Source organism: Otolemur garnettii, unplaced genomic scaffold (genome assembly GCF_000181295.1).
Source record: "Otolemur garnettii isolate 467f Iridium unplaced genomic scaffold, OtoGar3 scaffold00061, whole genome shotgun sequence".
In the NCBI taxonomy this organism is placed as follows: domain Eukaryota; kingdom Metazoa; phylum Chordata; class Mammalia; order Primates; family Galagidae; genus Otolemur; species Otolemur garnettii.
Genome location: NW_003852456.1, coordinates 8,741,591 through 8,757,134, shown reverse-complemented (window position 1 = coordinate 8,757,134; position 15,544 = coordinate 8,741,591). Strand labels below are relative to the sequence as shown.

At 37.6% G+C, this 15,544-nt stretch overlaps 1 protein-coding gene across 1 annotated transcript in view; it reads right to left on the bottom strand.

Annotated features, from left to right (window-relative positions):
• Positions 1–7,945: 7,945 nt before the first annotated feature.
• GLRA3 (glycine receptor alpha 3) overlaps positions 7,946–15,544 on the bottom strand; it is a 77,665-nt gene continuing 70,066 nt past the window's right edge. Inside the window, exon 9 of the mRNA XM_012806962.2 lies at positions 7,946–8,235. Within this exon, the coding sequence (XP_012662416.1) occupies positions 7,957–8,235 (279 nt within the window). The 3' untranslated portion in view covers positions 7,946–7,956. The remainder of the gene's footprint in view (positions 8,236–15,544) is intronic.

Here is a 15,544-nt window from a genome sequence, read left to right as displayed (position 1 = left end):
AAAAAAAAAAAAAAAAAAATTGTTCTCAACATCTTTCCAGAGCCATCAATCATTGTAGACAGACATGTTGTCATCTGCAGTGACGTCACAGTGAATCACGGTGATTATCAGAGGGACATGCGTATAAATACATATTTTCTGTACTGTAAGTTCTGAGTCAGGGGTGAATTGACAGAACACAATTAGCCTCCGGGTCCTCCAGTCATCTTTCTCTTGAAAGATGACTTACGTTGTTTGTTATGTAGTGCTGCTGAGAAAGTTCTCCCTATTATTCTTGCCCATGCTACATAGTAAATCTCTGTTGCTTTACATACAGTTATTCTTTTTCATTTTCTTTAACTTGTTTTATACTGTGAAATTGTGTGAAAGGATTGAATGTATGTAGAACTTGAGATCCCCGCACACAACATGCAGCTGGGCTCTCTCTGCCTCTCCGTCTACAACAGGGTGGCAGACTGAATACAAAGCACTCTAGTCACACTGAATTACTTACAAACGTACTTTGGATATGATCTATCTTCTCATTTTTTGTTTCAACTATTAAATTTTGATAAAAATTACCAAGATTTTTACCAAGATTACCAAGCAGTTTACCAAGATTCTAGAATTAACCACAAATGTTTTTATTATTTACCCAGGAGTCCTATTGGGGCAATGTCTGTTAATTTTAGAGTTGCATATATATATATTCTAAAATTCAGAGTTGTATGATATGTATTCCATTAAATTCACTAGTGTGAAAGGATTAAAATGTTCCAAATGCTGTAGGTGGGTTTCAGATGTACCCTCTGAAGTGTGAACCTGTTACCAAGGAAACATACTGCAAATGTTGGTGAATCTCTCCCTGAGATTTGCCTCTTACACATCCGCATGGTTGCGTTGTGCACTGAGTCCATTTTTCAGAGCGCTGCTGGCAGCTTTCCGTCCCATTATGTTCAAAAATATGTTCAAACCTCCCTGAAAACCAGGCAGAATTGCTTGGTGAGAAAGCAAAAAATCAGATGAATACATTGATTAGAAACAGTTTCTCCAATCTGAAAACTCTGGAGTTATTTGGTTGGAGAGAATTTGGAGAGAGCCAAGCAGTAAAATAAGCCCAGCAGCTGTAATGGCGACAATATTTAGACTAAATCATAATCAATGATATAGATGATTGAAAATTTGAATATTGATAATTTGGGGAACAATGTGACTAGCATATTCACAATTAGAGTAAAAGTTTGCCTTACAGTAATGTCATTTTCTGAGGCAAATAAAATGCCATTTTATGCAGGGTGGCCATAAAGTTTGTGTGCAGTTTTAAGTTGTACACTATTTTAAATTGCACATCAACTTTCTGGCCACCCTGTATTTTTGAATTATGTCTTTAACCACATTAAATGTTTACTATAAAAATTTCCTATTATTTTGTAGTTCAAATTCTCTTATGCTCTCAACATCCCGACTGTAAGGCATGTTTGGGGACATCAATTCTGAATGTGAGAGTTGTCTGGTACACTGAAAATGCATTATTTTATTTCTTTCTAGAAGGTAATATAAACAATCTTGGAAGAACATAGGTATAAGGCAAATTAATATGCCATAACTGGATTGGTGCTGTGTACAGTCAGATATTTACATTTAATTTTCGTAAGGAAGTGATTGAGGAAGCCAGGCTGTAATCATCCCGGCAATCCATTCTATGTCTCAATTTCCACAATAACCAACGTTTGATAAATGATTTTTTTTCATAAGACGACCATATGTTTGTTGATAAATTGCTAGCTATGTGGTTGAGGTTGAAGTTCCAAAAATAACTAATAATGGTCCTTAGTCCAAGGAGTGTAGTTTTAGTGGTGACATGAAGAATTAGAGGTATGAGTCAGGGAAAACTTGTGAGTTTCTATTAATCTCAAACCTTGTTACTGAATTCTTAACTCACTCCATTAATGGAAAGGCCATAAAAACTATTAACCATGTATATGAGGAATAGCCTACTCACAGTGGCATAAATGGAGCCACAGTCAGTAGCATCAGATGAAAGTCTAGGTAACAAAGCAAGTCTCACTCCACACAGAGGGCCAAAGGCCCCGCATTATAACGGACAAGAATCCATGTACTTTGGGGCTTACGCACTCCTTTTTTGCTTCTGGTTTTTCTCATTAGAGATGACCAGAGAAAATTAACTTAAAGGTGACTAGACTACTGTTATGCTCAGACTGCTCTTCTATAAACCAGTTCTCTCATTGAATGTGCCATTTTTCTTTCCCTTATGTGTGTTTTCCTGGCTCTCCTGAAGATTCTAGCAGGGACCCTGAAACTAATTAATCTCCCTAAATCCTAAAACCTGAGTATGACATAGAACAAGCGAAAATTTACAAGAAGCACAGGAAGAAGACATATTTACCTGGGAACATTTCAGCTACACTTTTGACTTGTTGATGAGTTATTTGTTTCTTTTTCAGGTTTGAAAATGACTGCCAAGCAGTTTATAAGCTGCAGCATTTTAAGGAAATTTTATTGGTAGTGAATATACAGAAATTGAAAGTAAACTCAGTTTCAGCTTTTATACTGAACACAAGTGGTAAAAATACCATCCATTTATCAAAGAGTAAAAACGAACCTGAAGAAAGACGTAAGGATGAACAAAAAGGAGTCCAGGGCACCCAAATTAACTTTTAAAAACCAGTTAAAGTCTAATAATTTCATGTCCCCTTTCTTTTTCTAATACACACTTTTTTGTAATTCTATAATTCTGGCAGATTTAGCATCATTTTTCTGGGCCAGTGCTAACTCCTGTGTTTCTCAATTATTCTAAAGTTGGAAGGACGGATTATTCATATTTTTTTCTTCCTAAACTGTAATTTTACTAGGTACCAAAAAAGTTGATTTACAAAGTATTTTATTTTTCTTTAGAATTATATAGATGAATAAAGGAATTTTATCCAAATGAATGAGATGAAAGTTTTTAATGTTTAGTTGAAATATTTTTATTTCCATTATTAAATAGAAATCCATACTAAGAATGAAATGTAGCCACATGTTGAAAGCCAGAAAGAAAACATGATCCTTTGATAAAATTTGGTCTTTAGGTGGCACCTGTAACTCAGTGGGTAGGGTGCTGGCCACATACACTGAGGCTAGTGGGTTCGAACCCAACCTGGACCTGCTAAACAACAATGACATCTGCAACAACAGCAACAACAAAAAAATAGCTGGGTATTGTGGGAGGTGCCTGTAGTCCTAACTACTTGGGAGGCTGAGGCAAGAGAATCACTTAAGCCCAAGAGTTTGAGGTTGCTGTGAGCTGTGACACTATGGCACGCTACCCAGGGTGACAGCTTTAGACTCTGTCTCAAAAATAAAAAATAAAAATAATTTGGTCTTTAAAAAAATTGGACAAAAGATGCATCCATATTCTCGAAAAGTGTTCAAGTTTATTGTTTTTGATTAAATTTTGTACACTTACATGATAATTACCATACACCGTTCACGAGTTAATAACTCTGAGAGTGTGTTAGTTGCAGAATTAAACTAAAGATAATATAATGAAAAACAAGTTGATAAAACTGTGCATATATTTTAAAATATATTTTCAGTATAATTTCCTGGAAAAATGTGATATTATCCAGACAGCAAAAAGACTCAGAGCATAAGACTTGAGAAAACAAAACTGATTAACAACTGAAAATAGCAATACTTTTTGGTAGTCCTTTAAACATCTTGGCTCATCAATAATGAAATCACAGTATATATATCACATTTTGGTAGTACATGGGAAATATATGAGATATTTTTTTCTGTTTGCCACAGCACATTATATTATATCCATAGAATGTCAGGGTTCTACAATCCGTTTTCCCTCCAGTATTATAATCTGTCATACATTAAAATACAAATTCTATCAAGAATCGCCATTGCACATTTCATAGAGATAAAAGTGAAGGTATACACAATTATTCAAGCTTGTTCAAGTACAGCTTTACAGCTGAATCCTTTCCTGGCATTTAAACCTCAGCTCCTTACATTTTCAACTGTATTAACAAGCCAGGCTGGATAATGCATATATAAGCGGGCGTATCCAAAGGCTTCTGTTCTAAAACCACTACAAAGAAAAATCAACTATTAAAGTAGAACAACTTAATTCGTTACATTTTTACTCTAAAATTGTATGTTATGTTTTTTAGTTTTCTTAATTCATGTTACTAAGGTTTTCTATAATATCTTCATACCCAAAATCAATTTTTAAATATTTATTTAATTCAAAGTTACTAGTAACTTTTAGGAAGACATTTAGGTTACTGGAAATAATCTGCATAGAAATTTCTATTCATTTCCATTTACTGTGCAGATGATTAATTTTATATTTGATTAGTTTATAAACCTGGAAAGATCTCTTTAGCATGTGAAGTCCTCGGTGTATGTTCACTAGAGATCTCAGGGCTGTTTAGCACGTGAAGTCCTCTTTGTATATTCGTTTCATAGGTCTCAGTCGTGGAGTTTTTTCAGTAATCCAGAATTTCACCTGTTCTGACTGAGACAGTGATGTCAGCCCTTAGAGCAGTGCTGAACATACCTACAGTGCTCAATGTATTTTTCTTTAAATGACTGAATCATAAACTTCTATGTTGGACACCAAACATGTATGTATTTTTAAAAACATGTAAGGAATTTCAGTATACAGCCAGGATTCAGAAACACTTAAAAAAATAATTTTCCATTCCCTTTAAAGTTCTCATATTTTTCTTACTTGAGAATTATAAAAAGTGTCCCAAGAAAACTACCTGTGAAGACATTACCACAGCATCCCATACCACTAGTTGTCTTTTAGAAGAACTTTTGGACAAATATTTAGCCATTCTTCAAAGACAATCCAAATGTTTTAGAATTCCATTGTTAAGGGTGAGAAAAAGATTTGATCTAGGTAGCTTTGTGTGTTTTCGAGACAAAATATTATTTCATGATTAAGAGATGGCCATGTACATAACTGTGCTGTTTATAATTTCTATCAGGAATCGCTTAGTATTATTGGACATTTCACAGGATTATGGACCTTTCCTCAATAAATTCCACTCCCTTTGATGATTATGAGGAGTGTGTGTGTGTGTTTAAGGAAAAAGAGAAAGATGAAGCCAGCATTAAGGCAGATAGTTTATAGCAGTTTAGAATGGGATAGCTACAGCTTGAGATTTCTATTGTCTTTTGACCTGGTTTCTGGGAGAAACTTCTCCAGGATATTTTCCCTGCCCAAGTTATTTTTAAATTGCAGGAAGTCATATTTTATACACAGGCTCTAAGTATCTTGGTTAGGAAGAGTATGCATCACTTTGCCTTTCAAGTGATTAGAATACCAGGTGGTTCCCTATGGAAGTTCCCTTTCTAATATTGGTTGGGTTAGGAAGCATTATGGCCGCAAAGATGGTTACCAATCTATGCTAGGGCTCATTAGACATATTTCCATTCTAAGAGTTTTGTTCCTTTAAACATCTTGGATTCAGCCATCTTTGCCTTGTGAGTAAAGGCTGTTATAGTATTCAATTTTTTTAGTGCAGTAAAACAGTAACAACTATAATGGGAAAGGAAAACTAAATTGAAGGAAAGTATAGTATTTTTGAGGTAGAATTTTAATATACCAGTGCTATTATTGACAAACGGTCTCATGGCTGGTATTTTTACATTTTTAAGTTTCAGGTTTTAAAAGAGACATTTTTAATGTCCTCAAATGTGAAAACAAATGATGTCTGTGAATGCTTTTGGAAGTACACATGTGTATGTTTATTATATTTCTGCTTGCTTCTGGCAGGATTCACTTAATTTAAGGAATGTTGGAAAATTTTTAAATAAGGTGTATAAAGTGTAGAACAGTGTATTCAGGTATTTCAGAGACATTGAGACAATGTTGCTTGCTTTGATCACTTCAGCTTTTCCTAATCCTCAGGAAGTACAAACAATGTATCGTGCTCTCATCTTCACAATCAGGCCCAGGCAAGGTTTGAACCTGCCACTCACGGTGAGGTGCGCAGTACTCTAACCACTGGATTGTAGCACCTGACTTGCTCTGATCTTCACTTCAAGAATATATTTGCATGGTTTCTGGTTCTCCAAATGAGGACACATATAGAATTTAACTTTTGGGTGCACAGGTCTCAAATTAAGAAAAGTACATAGTAATAAATTCCTTTAGTTGTGGCACTTGTGTATGATGTCTTATTGTACTGTTTTAAATTACTTATGAAAGGGGGGAATTTGGTTTTTCACTAGCAGAAACTGCTGAGTGTATTTTTTAAAAAGATATTTTTAAAAACTACAACTGAAAAGGCTGAAATGCAATAATGTTGAAAAGTGTATAGTTTTAAATGGCAGGTTTTGCCTCTACTTTGAGAGTGATGGAAAGTCAGAGAATAATACTATCTGATTCAAGAACTGGCTTACTTTTCTATCTTCCATCAGAGTTAATTGGTCACTTGATGTTTCAATATTTCTCTGTGGATAATTTGTTATACTGAATTTCCATTTAAAGCACATGACCAATACTTAAAATATCTAAAAAAACATTCTAAAACTTTTTCAAATACAGACTTGATGGTAAAAATAATTTTTAAAAAATAGCAAAACTGAAAAAGAATCAGAGTCTTATTTGGTTTAACCAAGAACTCTATCATACTTTACACCTGATTACAAAACAAGTTAATGCCCCATTAGAGTTGATGTAATCCCATAGGGTCATTGATAAATTTTATATAAAAATTTCATTTAAAATTATTGAAATCTTGTGAATGACTTATATTTTGAAATCACTAATTCAAATATATAAAATAATCTTTGCCTTATAGAAATGAGTATTTATATCACTTAGAATTAAAACTTTCCTTTCTTATATTTAGAGATAAGAGTTTGAACCCATATAACTTTGAGGGGAAAACTGTTCTCATTAAAAACATCTTTTATGAATTCATTTTTATCAAATATAAATACTTTAATCCCATTGAATTTTAAAGTTTCATTCTAAAGCTAAAATATAAAAATCTTACTGAACTTTGTTCAATTATAACAAAACATGAAACACAATCTCGTACAGTTAAGCAGCCATGATTAAAACCCTGTCAAAAACAAAGGTGCCAGCTTGCATTTTTCAGTGTTTGGCAATAACTAAAAATATATGGCTATTACACTTATTTAAAAACAGAATTGCTTCAGTATTTCCACTTCCATTCCTTGAGATGTAAAGTTTAAGAAAAGTAGGTTCTGAATGTAATGTGATCTCTGTTCTCTTATTTGTTTTAAATTTGCATACAGGGAAAGTTTGGTCTTCTAAACAATTAAGTTTAGTATTCTAAACAATATAAGTCTTTTATTTTAATCTTCTAAGTTGAAAATTTTTATAATTAGATAGATTGGATCTATAGCATTTGTATGTGCAATCTGCTATTAATATGCAAGAGTTTTCCACTTAATTAACTGATTCTTTTCCTATTTCTAAGCATACCATAAGAAGACAGCTTTTACATCTCAAGCTATTGATTTGCATTATCTCCATCACACTCCTCCCTTTTCTTCATATAAATTTACTGTGCAGATTCCTCTTTTGTAGGATTTAACAGCCTTGAAATAAGAATCAAGAAATTCAAAAGTAGTTTTCATGTCTATTACATGATGTTAGATAACATATATAATAATTGTATAACATATACCATAATACAGACACATTTCCAATAAAGCTTCTACTTATATGATTTACTGTGAAAAAAATCATCTTGAATTAGTATAAAATAAAATCCCATACTATATACTTTATATCCATTAAAAGAATCTTCATCTGTCTCATGACTTTGCATTGCAAATCAAAATGCAAGCCCTTCCCATATGCCATTGTAATACAGTGGTCATCATTTGTGCGCACACACACACACGCGCATGCATCCCTATGGCAATTCTCTGGCTTTCTCTGACCATTTCCACCTGCATGCTCCCAGAGATTTAATCTTGTTGCTGATGGATATCCTCATGCCTAAGAATTTTATAGATAACCCAGTAGAAAATATTAAAAATCAAAAAGGCTAATGGGAAGCAGGCTCGGGAGATGGTGTCAATCTTCTTGGCACGGTTGATAAAGACCTTCCTCATTTCATCAGGACTTTTTGGCATTACCTGGACAGGAAGGTTTGGGCCTTTAGGGGTGACACTGTCTTTTGCTGGTAGACATGGTCCCATTCCGTAGGCTGTGAAATTGAATCGACTTTCCTTCCCCTCATCATCCTGTCAAAGAAAATGTAAGAACCCCCTTTAGTAACAGAATGCATAGCAAGCATTTCAGATTCCTCACTTAAGTTTTGAAGATGGGTTGTTTTTGTCCCCATTGGTGTTTTATCCATTTATTCCTTCTACATCATATAGAATGCCCATTAATACATAGGAAGCTAATAAAAGGTATATTTTAATAGAAAAACCAAAATTCTGACATTGGGATGTTGCGTTATATGTGTTCATTTATTGTTTGGGGGGAAACTTGCATTGTGATAAATATCTGATGTCAAAAGGGAAGATACCAGCAGCATGGACTGAGTCTTTCCCGCTTCATGGAGGCCAAATTCTTAATGCTTGTGTCCTGCAATCCTGAATTAGTTCTTGGCAGATATAGTGTAGTTCAGTAACGCTGCTTGGTTTTTGTTATATTTGCTTTATGCTTCTTTTCTGTTTTACACTAACATTTTTGGAAAATCTGTAAGATAGTCATGTATCCTAATTTATGTACAATTACTTTTCAGGCACATTGGTGTGGTTGAAATTGTAAATGAAATTTTGCAGAAGTTTATTTCACGTTAAAGAAACTACTATTTATAACTACTTATGTTCTTCTAAAAAGTGTCATTACTTTGAATGGAGCACATTTCATTTCATTTGAAATGAAATGAAAACCAAAATGAAAAAAATTATTTAATAAGCACATGATAGAGAAATACAATAATTAATAATTTCTAAAAATTAATAATTTAACACATTTATTTAGGAGGTAACAGTAAATGGGTATATCTAATAAATAAGGAGTCAGTGCTGCTAAAATTGAAAGTTTAAAAGATAAGAAATTTTATAAAGTCATATCTCTCCTATGATAATACTTTTTCATAATTATTTGGTTCAAATTCTGGAAAATTATTTTGGGTCTATAAAAGTAGTTGCTCAATGAACCACATATTACAAAATATGAAAGTGAAAAACAGCAGTTATTATGGATTCTAAAAATGAGAAGATGATTGAATTGACTCAGTAATGTATAAAATAGTTTTTAGGGGATTTGCAAAACTAAGGTAATTTATGTGAAAAACAAAAGCATATAATGAGTGGGGAAAAAAAAGACCTAAAAGAATTTCAAGGACATTTGCAATAAAAGTTGACAATCCAAATTACCTGCAATTACCTGTAATCTTGCAAAATCCAGAAATCAGTTTTTTCTAGTACTTTTTAATAAGCATGTTCATTTATACTACTATTTCTTCAATTTCCACAAAAACTTTTTCAGGCAAGCGTATTGTTCATTGTTCTCTTTGACCTTTTTTTGCATCTTGGAAAAAAGCAGCTATATATACTAAGAACTAAACTGTTCTTAGGTAAATGCTAAAAATAGTATCATTGTTATTTGGCAAATCATGCTGGTGTTTGTGTTCTGAAAGGAAAACACAGGTTGCCTGGGTAATTTATAATATTTTGTGTGCAAATTAGCTGAATGTTGAAGTATGAAATAACTTCTTAAAGTTATTTTCAAGAACTATCAGCCCGTGTGTTTAAAAAAATTCTATCTCAGAGTAGGATGAAAGGCAGCTTCTCAATGAGCATTTATGATCTGGTGTTGACACAGTAGTTGAAACATTTGGGAAATTAATTACCAAACTGCTAAGATTTCAGTATTCCCGCTGATGCATTCAATAAGGTAAAATTTACTGACTACCTTTCAAATGATGTGTTCTGGAGAACTTCTTTTAAAAATATCAGTGACTCCAGCTGCTCATCTGGAATTAGGGTTTCTCAGAAATGAACACAGAGATGAACATAATGAACAACTGAATTTTTCTCAGTTGTATCTTTTCACATAACTGTCCGCAAATAAAGAGTGACATCCGGCCGAGGCTGCAGGGAATGACCCCTGATTCCTATAGCATTTCCTCGAAAACGATAGAGTTAGACTCTGTGGGGAACTGGAGTCATCCTCATTGCTGTCAAGGACTGTACCTGCATGTGAGGGCTGCCTACTGGCCTGGTGATGTTTGGCCCACATGACTAGGTGGCATTTAAGTTTGGTTTGAAGCCAAAGCTGTAACTGCTCTGTGTCAAGGCCAGTGATTGTATGCAACTGCTGCTGTGTGGGGGCAACGGGCAGAGGAAGCCACACTCTGGAGAAAGTGCTGAGCCTCTATGCGGGGAAGATGCTGCTGGCTTGACAGGCTTTGGGCCTCATGTCCTCCTAGAAAGCTAAATATCGTGTTAGGTAGAAGCCAACAGGTGTTTGAAGATTCTGAACAGCACTTTGAACTACAAATCTCAGTGGTGGTGAAAGCAGCTGACCAAACTTTCAGAGCCTGTCAGACCCAATGTGGCCAAAAGTTCTAAAAGGGAGTTCTGAAGAGAAGCTGTCATTGATACAAAGTGGGTGTTAGGCACCAAAAGTTCTACAGAAACAAAACAGGGTTGAGTAGAGTCTCACTGTTGGAGTGTGGATGGCACAGATCTCTCCCCTGTTGAGTTGGCAGGTGGGTGATCAGTGAGATAAAACTAAAGGGAAAGTGGCTGAAGATACCATTAGTTCCTTATTTCCCATAAATTAATCTGCGTGAAAGAAGTGGCTACAGTGCAGCCCTGTTCCATGAAAATGTAATTTGAGCCACAAAGGGAAGTTGTGTGTGGAATTCTAAATTTCGCATTAACTATGCTAACAAGTGAAAAGAAACAAGAGGCCAGATGCAGTAGCAGCTCACACCTGTGATCCCAGCACTCGGGGAGGCCAAGGCAGGTGGATCACCTGAGCTCAGGAGTTCAAGACCAGCTTGAGCAAGAGCAAGACCCCATCTCACCTAAATAGAAAAACTGCCAGTCATGGTGGCAGGTGCTGGAGATCCCAGCTATTTGGGAGGCTGAGGCAGGAGGATTACTTGAGCCCAAGGGTTTGAGGTTGCTGTGAGCTAGGCAGAGGCAATGGCACTCTACCCAGGGTGACGGTGTGAGACTCTATCTCAAAGAAATATAGAAACAAGAGAAATTAGTTTTAATTTTTTAAAAAAAATTAACTCAATATGTTCAACATACTGACATTTATTTGAAGTAAAAATCAAGGAGATAGTTCCCATTCCTTTTCACAGTAGATCCTTGTAATCTGGCATGTATATATATCTACAGCAGGTCTCCACTCAGACTGTGCATTCCTAGCAACTAGTAGCCACCAGGACAGAAAAAGCAATTACAGTCCACAGGAGCTGCATTGCTGTGCTGAGAAGTGACATATGCTGGCAGGTATCTGGGCAATCCACGCTTTCCTGGACCTTAGATTACTTCACCTAGGAGCTAGCGTATGTTTGGGCACTGCGTCATGAAAAGTTGATTATTGGAGTGGATGCTGATCCCCAGATGCTGCAATGTTTTTCATTCCGGAATTATGGGCAGGGATAGTAACGACAACCCTTTGAAATAGGGAAAGCCTAGGGTGGTGTGAATGTCACTGAGAAGGAAAATAGATGGGTCCTCTCCCTGCTGTGAAGTGGAACCACTTCTGCAGGAGGGAGATTTGTTAAGTGTCCTAGCAAACTGGGGCTGGCCCTGTGACAATCAGAAGTGAGCCTGCCTAAGCCACACCCTCCCGTGGTCCTGCTTTTGCAGTCACCATGCTGTGTTTCACTGATGGCAAGAAAATCTGGGTTAAGATCATGGCCAGAGTAAATGTATGAGCTCTCTTTAGGCAGCTGCTGGGACAAAAAAAGAATATGAGAAGATTGAACAGGATTCCTGTGAATGATTTCCTGGCATTATCACCACTGGAAGGAGGAAGCCCGTTCTGGCTTCTGCATCTGCCTCCCCTAACGAACCCTGTTAGATCTGCCCCTTTCATCTCAGAAGTTAAATCCCCCTGGTGCTAACTGAGAATGGGAACAAAAGGCTTGGACGCTGTGACTGGGTTGCTGAATTTCCTCCATCAGTTCAGGCAGTTGAAACAAAAAGGCTGACTCGGAGGCCAGGACCTCCTTATCCAACTCTGAGTGGGGCTCGAAGGCTGTGGTTCAGGTGGAATGGCCAAGGGTTAGTGAACACAGCCTTTGGGGGCTTGCTTGATGCCAGAGCAAATACTGCTGGGAACACGAAGACAAGGCTAAGAGATCTTGGTCGTACTGAAATCTGCAGCTAGGAAGGAAGAGAATAAAGTAAATCTAGTCGGTGGCATTGCCTTTGGCTCAACATGTCACTCGTAAGTGAAGGATCCCCCGTTTCTGGCTTGAGTCTCATAGTGCACAGGTCTTTCCTTAGCCCAGGTTTAATTAGACACAATGGAAGCCTTTAGAATCGCTTAAATCTTTCAGTGTAGTGAATATTCCAACAGTACAGGATTCCAGGAAGATAATGGGAACTCCCATCTCTGATAAAGGGTGTGGGGGGACAGTGGTGCTTCTTCTCATTGATTCTCCCCAGAATAGCCTGTCTGGCCTGGGATGGAACCTGGTGGGTCCTGCAGGCTGACCACTGCTGTTTACATCCACTGGAGAAGCCCCCACAGCCTCTGTCACACTGGATACAGTGAAAGCTACTCAAGAGTTCCAGCAGGACAAAGCAGGCTACAATAATTGGATACACTGAACTCACGCTTTATTTCAGCACCTATAGTAAATGCAATACGCCTTCACTGTCCTCCCCAAAGGGAACTCAGATTCTCCAGTATATTGTCATATCATGAGAAGAAACATTTTGGTCTGGATCACTGTATAAAGTAAATTGTTTCATGATAAATGATGGTTTCCCCTCTCCAAGGACAAAGTCGGATGGTTTAGAAACCAGAGCGGTCCATGTGACTAAATAAGGGTGGTAAGATTCAAGGCCCAACCCATCAGCCCATTTTTCAGGAATAACCTGGTCTGAGGACATTAAAGGACAAACTGCTATCTCTTCTGGACCCCACAATGGGAGAAATGGCTTGTGGTGCTATGAAGTCTGGGTTTCTGAGGCCCATGCTGTATTAAGTGACTAGAAGATACACTGGATTTCCAAAGGAAACAAAGGCAGACTGTCAGAGCTCTGCAGCCCCATGTGGCCTTGTGATTCACTGAGGGCGAAAACATCAGCTACTGAAACACACCCTAGAATGGGAAAAGCTCTGTAGTGGTGCTCGAAGATGGCTGCTGGGGTTGTAGACTAGAAGATTCTCTGATGCTGTCAGCAGGTGTAATCTATCTGAATAACAGCTTCTGGCCTTCTCTTGGGTTCCAGTAGAAATAGCCCCCAGAAGGCATCTAAAAGGGCATCAGTCCATACTTATGCCTGAGACATCTGCCACGTTGTGGATGAGATATTCCAATCTAAGTTCCCTGATGAAATGAAAATGGTATTTTCAGGAATGACTAGGGTGGAGTGCACCATATCCGTGTAAAGGAAACCACGTGGCCCGATGCAGTCTGTGGAGTGCTCTGAACCTCCCTTGAGCCTCCCTCCCACAGACGCAAAACAGGCCGTGTAGTTCACCAGCCAAAAGTCCCTCAGGGAAGATCATAACCCTAACTGTACTTGGCACTGTTCTTGCCATAGGATAAAAAACGTTTGTTGAAGAAAGCAAAGGTAAGTCTGTACGTTGAGCTGACTTGAGAACAGTATATATTTGGCAGGCTCAGAAGAATTAGTTTTTGACCTCAGAGCAACATTTGGAGATTCAAAACCTCTTGGGCTCTAAGCCAGTGGCCTTGCCTTGTGGTCAAGCAAATGGGTCTTTGTTAAATACATGGCTAAGAGCATCCCATGGAGGGAGATGCAGTTCCTTACGGAAATTCCAGGAGAGGATGACATCAGATCATGTAAGGCTTGCCAAGTTGCTGGTTCAGAGAGGGGGGACTATGGTGCTAATGCTCTGGACTAGCCATGCCTGCAGCCATACCCTGCCCATTCCTCTCTTACCCATTGAAGTGATTTACATGGTGAACTTGTCCTGAGTATCAACAAAAGAAAACCAGCTGAGCACAGTGGCTCAAGGCTGTAATCCTAGCACTCTGGGCGGCTGGGGCAGGTGGATTGCTTGAGCTCAGGAGTTCGAGACCAGCCTGAGCAAGAGTGAGACCCCCCCGCCCATCTCTACTAAAAAAATAGAAAAACTAGTGGTGCTTGGTGGTGGTGGGCTCCTGTAGTCCCAGCTACTTGGGAGGCTGAAGCAAGAAACTCTCTTGATCTCAGGAGTCTGAGATTGCTGTGAGATATAATGCCGCAGCACTTTATGCAGGGCAACAAAGTGAAACTGTCCCAAAAGGAAAGAAAAAAAAAAAAGGGAAAACTTGCTTTAAAATTGCTTTTGGGCTGAATGCCCTAGGGACAAGTACTAACACATACCTGGTTAGGTAGGATCCTTGCCCATGGTTCCTGGAGGATTCAGTGGATTTTGGCAGAAATTGACAGATATTCCATCTTGGGTTTTATTTACATTTTAACAAAGCTACACTTGAAAATCCTATTAAGGGCTTGGAACAAGGCATTTTTTATACGAGCTTGGGTTCCTTATAGAATCTCATTTGAGGAATGAACACATTTTTAATATTGCCAAGGTATAAAATGGCCCAAGAGCCCAGCAAGAAAAGGGCATATTATCATATCCCATCCTCCCATAGAGCAGTGGCACCAACAGAACTGGGATGGGGGACGCTAAGGGCATCCAAAGCCTGGATAATCTTGGTTTAGGTACTTAACCCTCTGATTCTTGGTTTCTTACTCTAGGAAAAGACTACCTATCCTGGCAGGGTTTTTTTTAGGGGGAAAGAAAGTACATAAAATACCTGAAAAGGTACTCAAATTGTTGCTCCTCTTGTATTAATATTTGGACTATAATAATTATAGAAATTGTGTCAAGCACAATATGAAAGAAAAATGCTAATAACTGCTTGAATTGTTTCACTACAAGATGTTTTAAACTAGCACTAAAATACTACATAAAACAAGCTTTCTCAGTGCCTGCACCCCAGAGAGCCTTGTACGAGGGTTGTGCACTGCTACACTAAAAGGTTAACCAGCAGCATAATACTAAAGAGATGGCTTCGCCCCTCCAGTCCCATTGCCTTATTCTCACAATAGATGGGTTTTGCCATGTGACTTCTGGAATATTTTGTGAATCCAAGTTTTGCAATCAAGGTCTTTAATGTTAATATGTAACAGCACAAACAATTTCAAGCGTGTCCATGTGATCAGACATGCAGAGCCCTAACAGGGCTCTTCAGAACTGGGGTCTCAGTTTGTGGGGAGCAGTGACCAGACTGTTAAACAGGGCTCAGTCTGTCCTCCCAGGAAGACAGGGAATGAGTGACCAAAGGCCCCAGATCTTAAAAGGATCAAGTGATCTTTT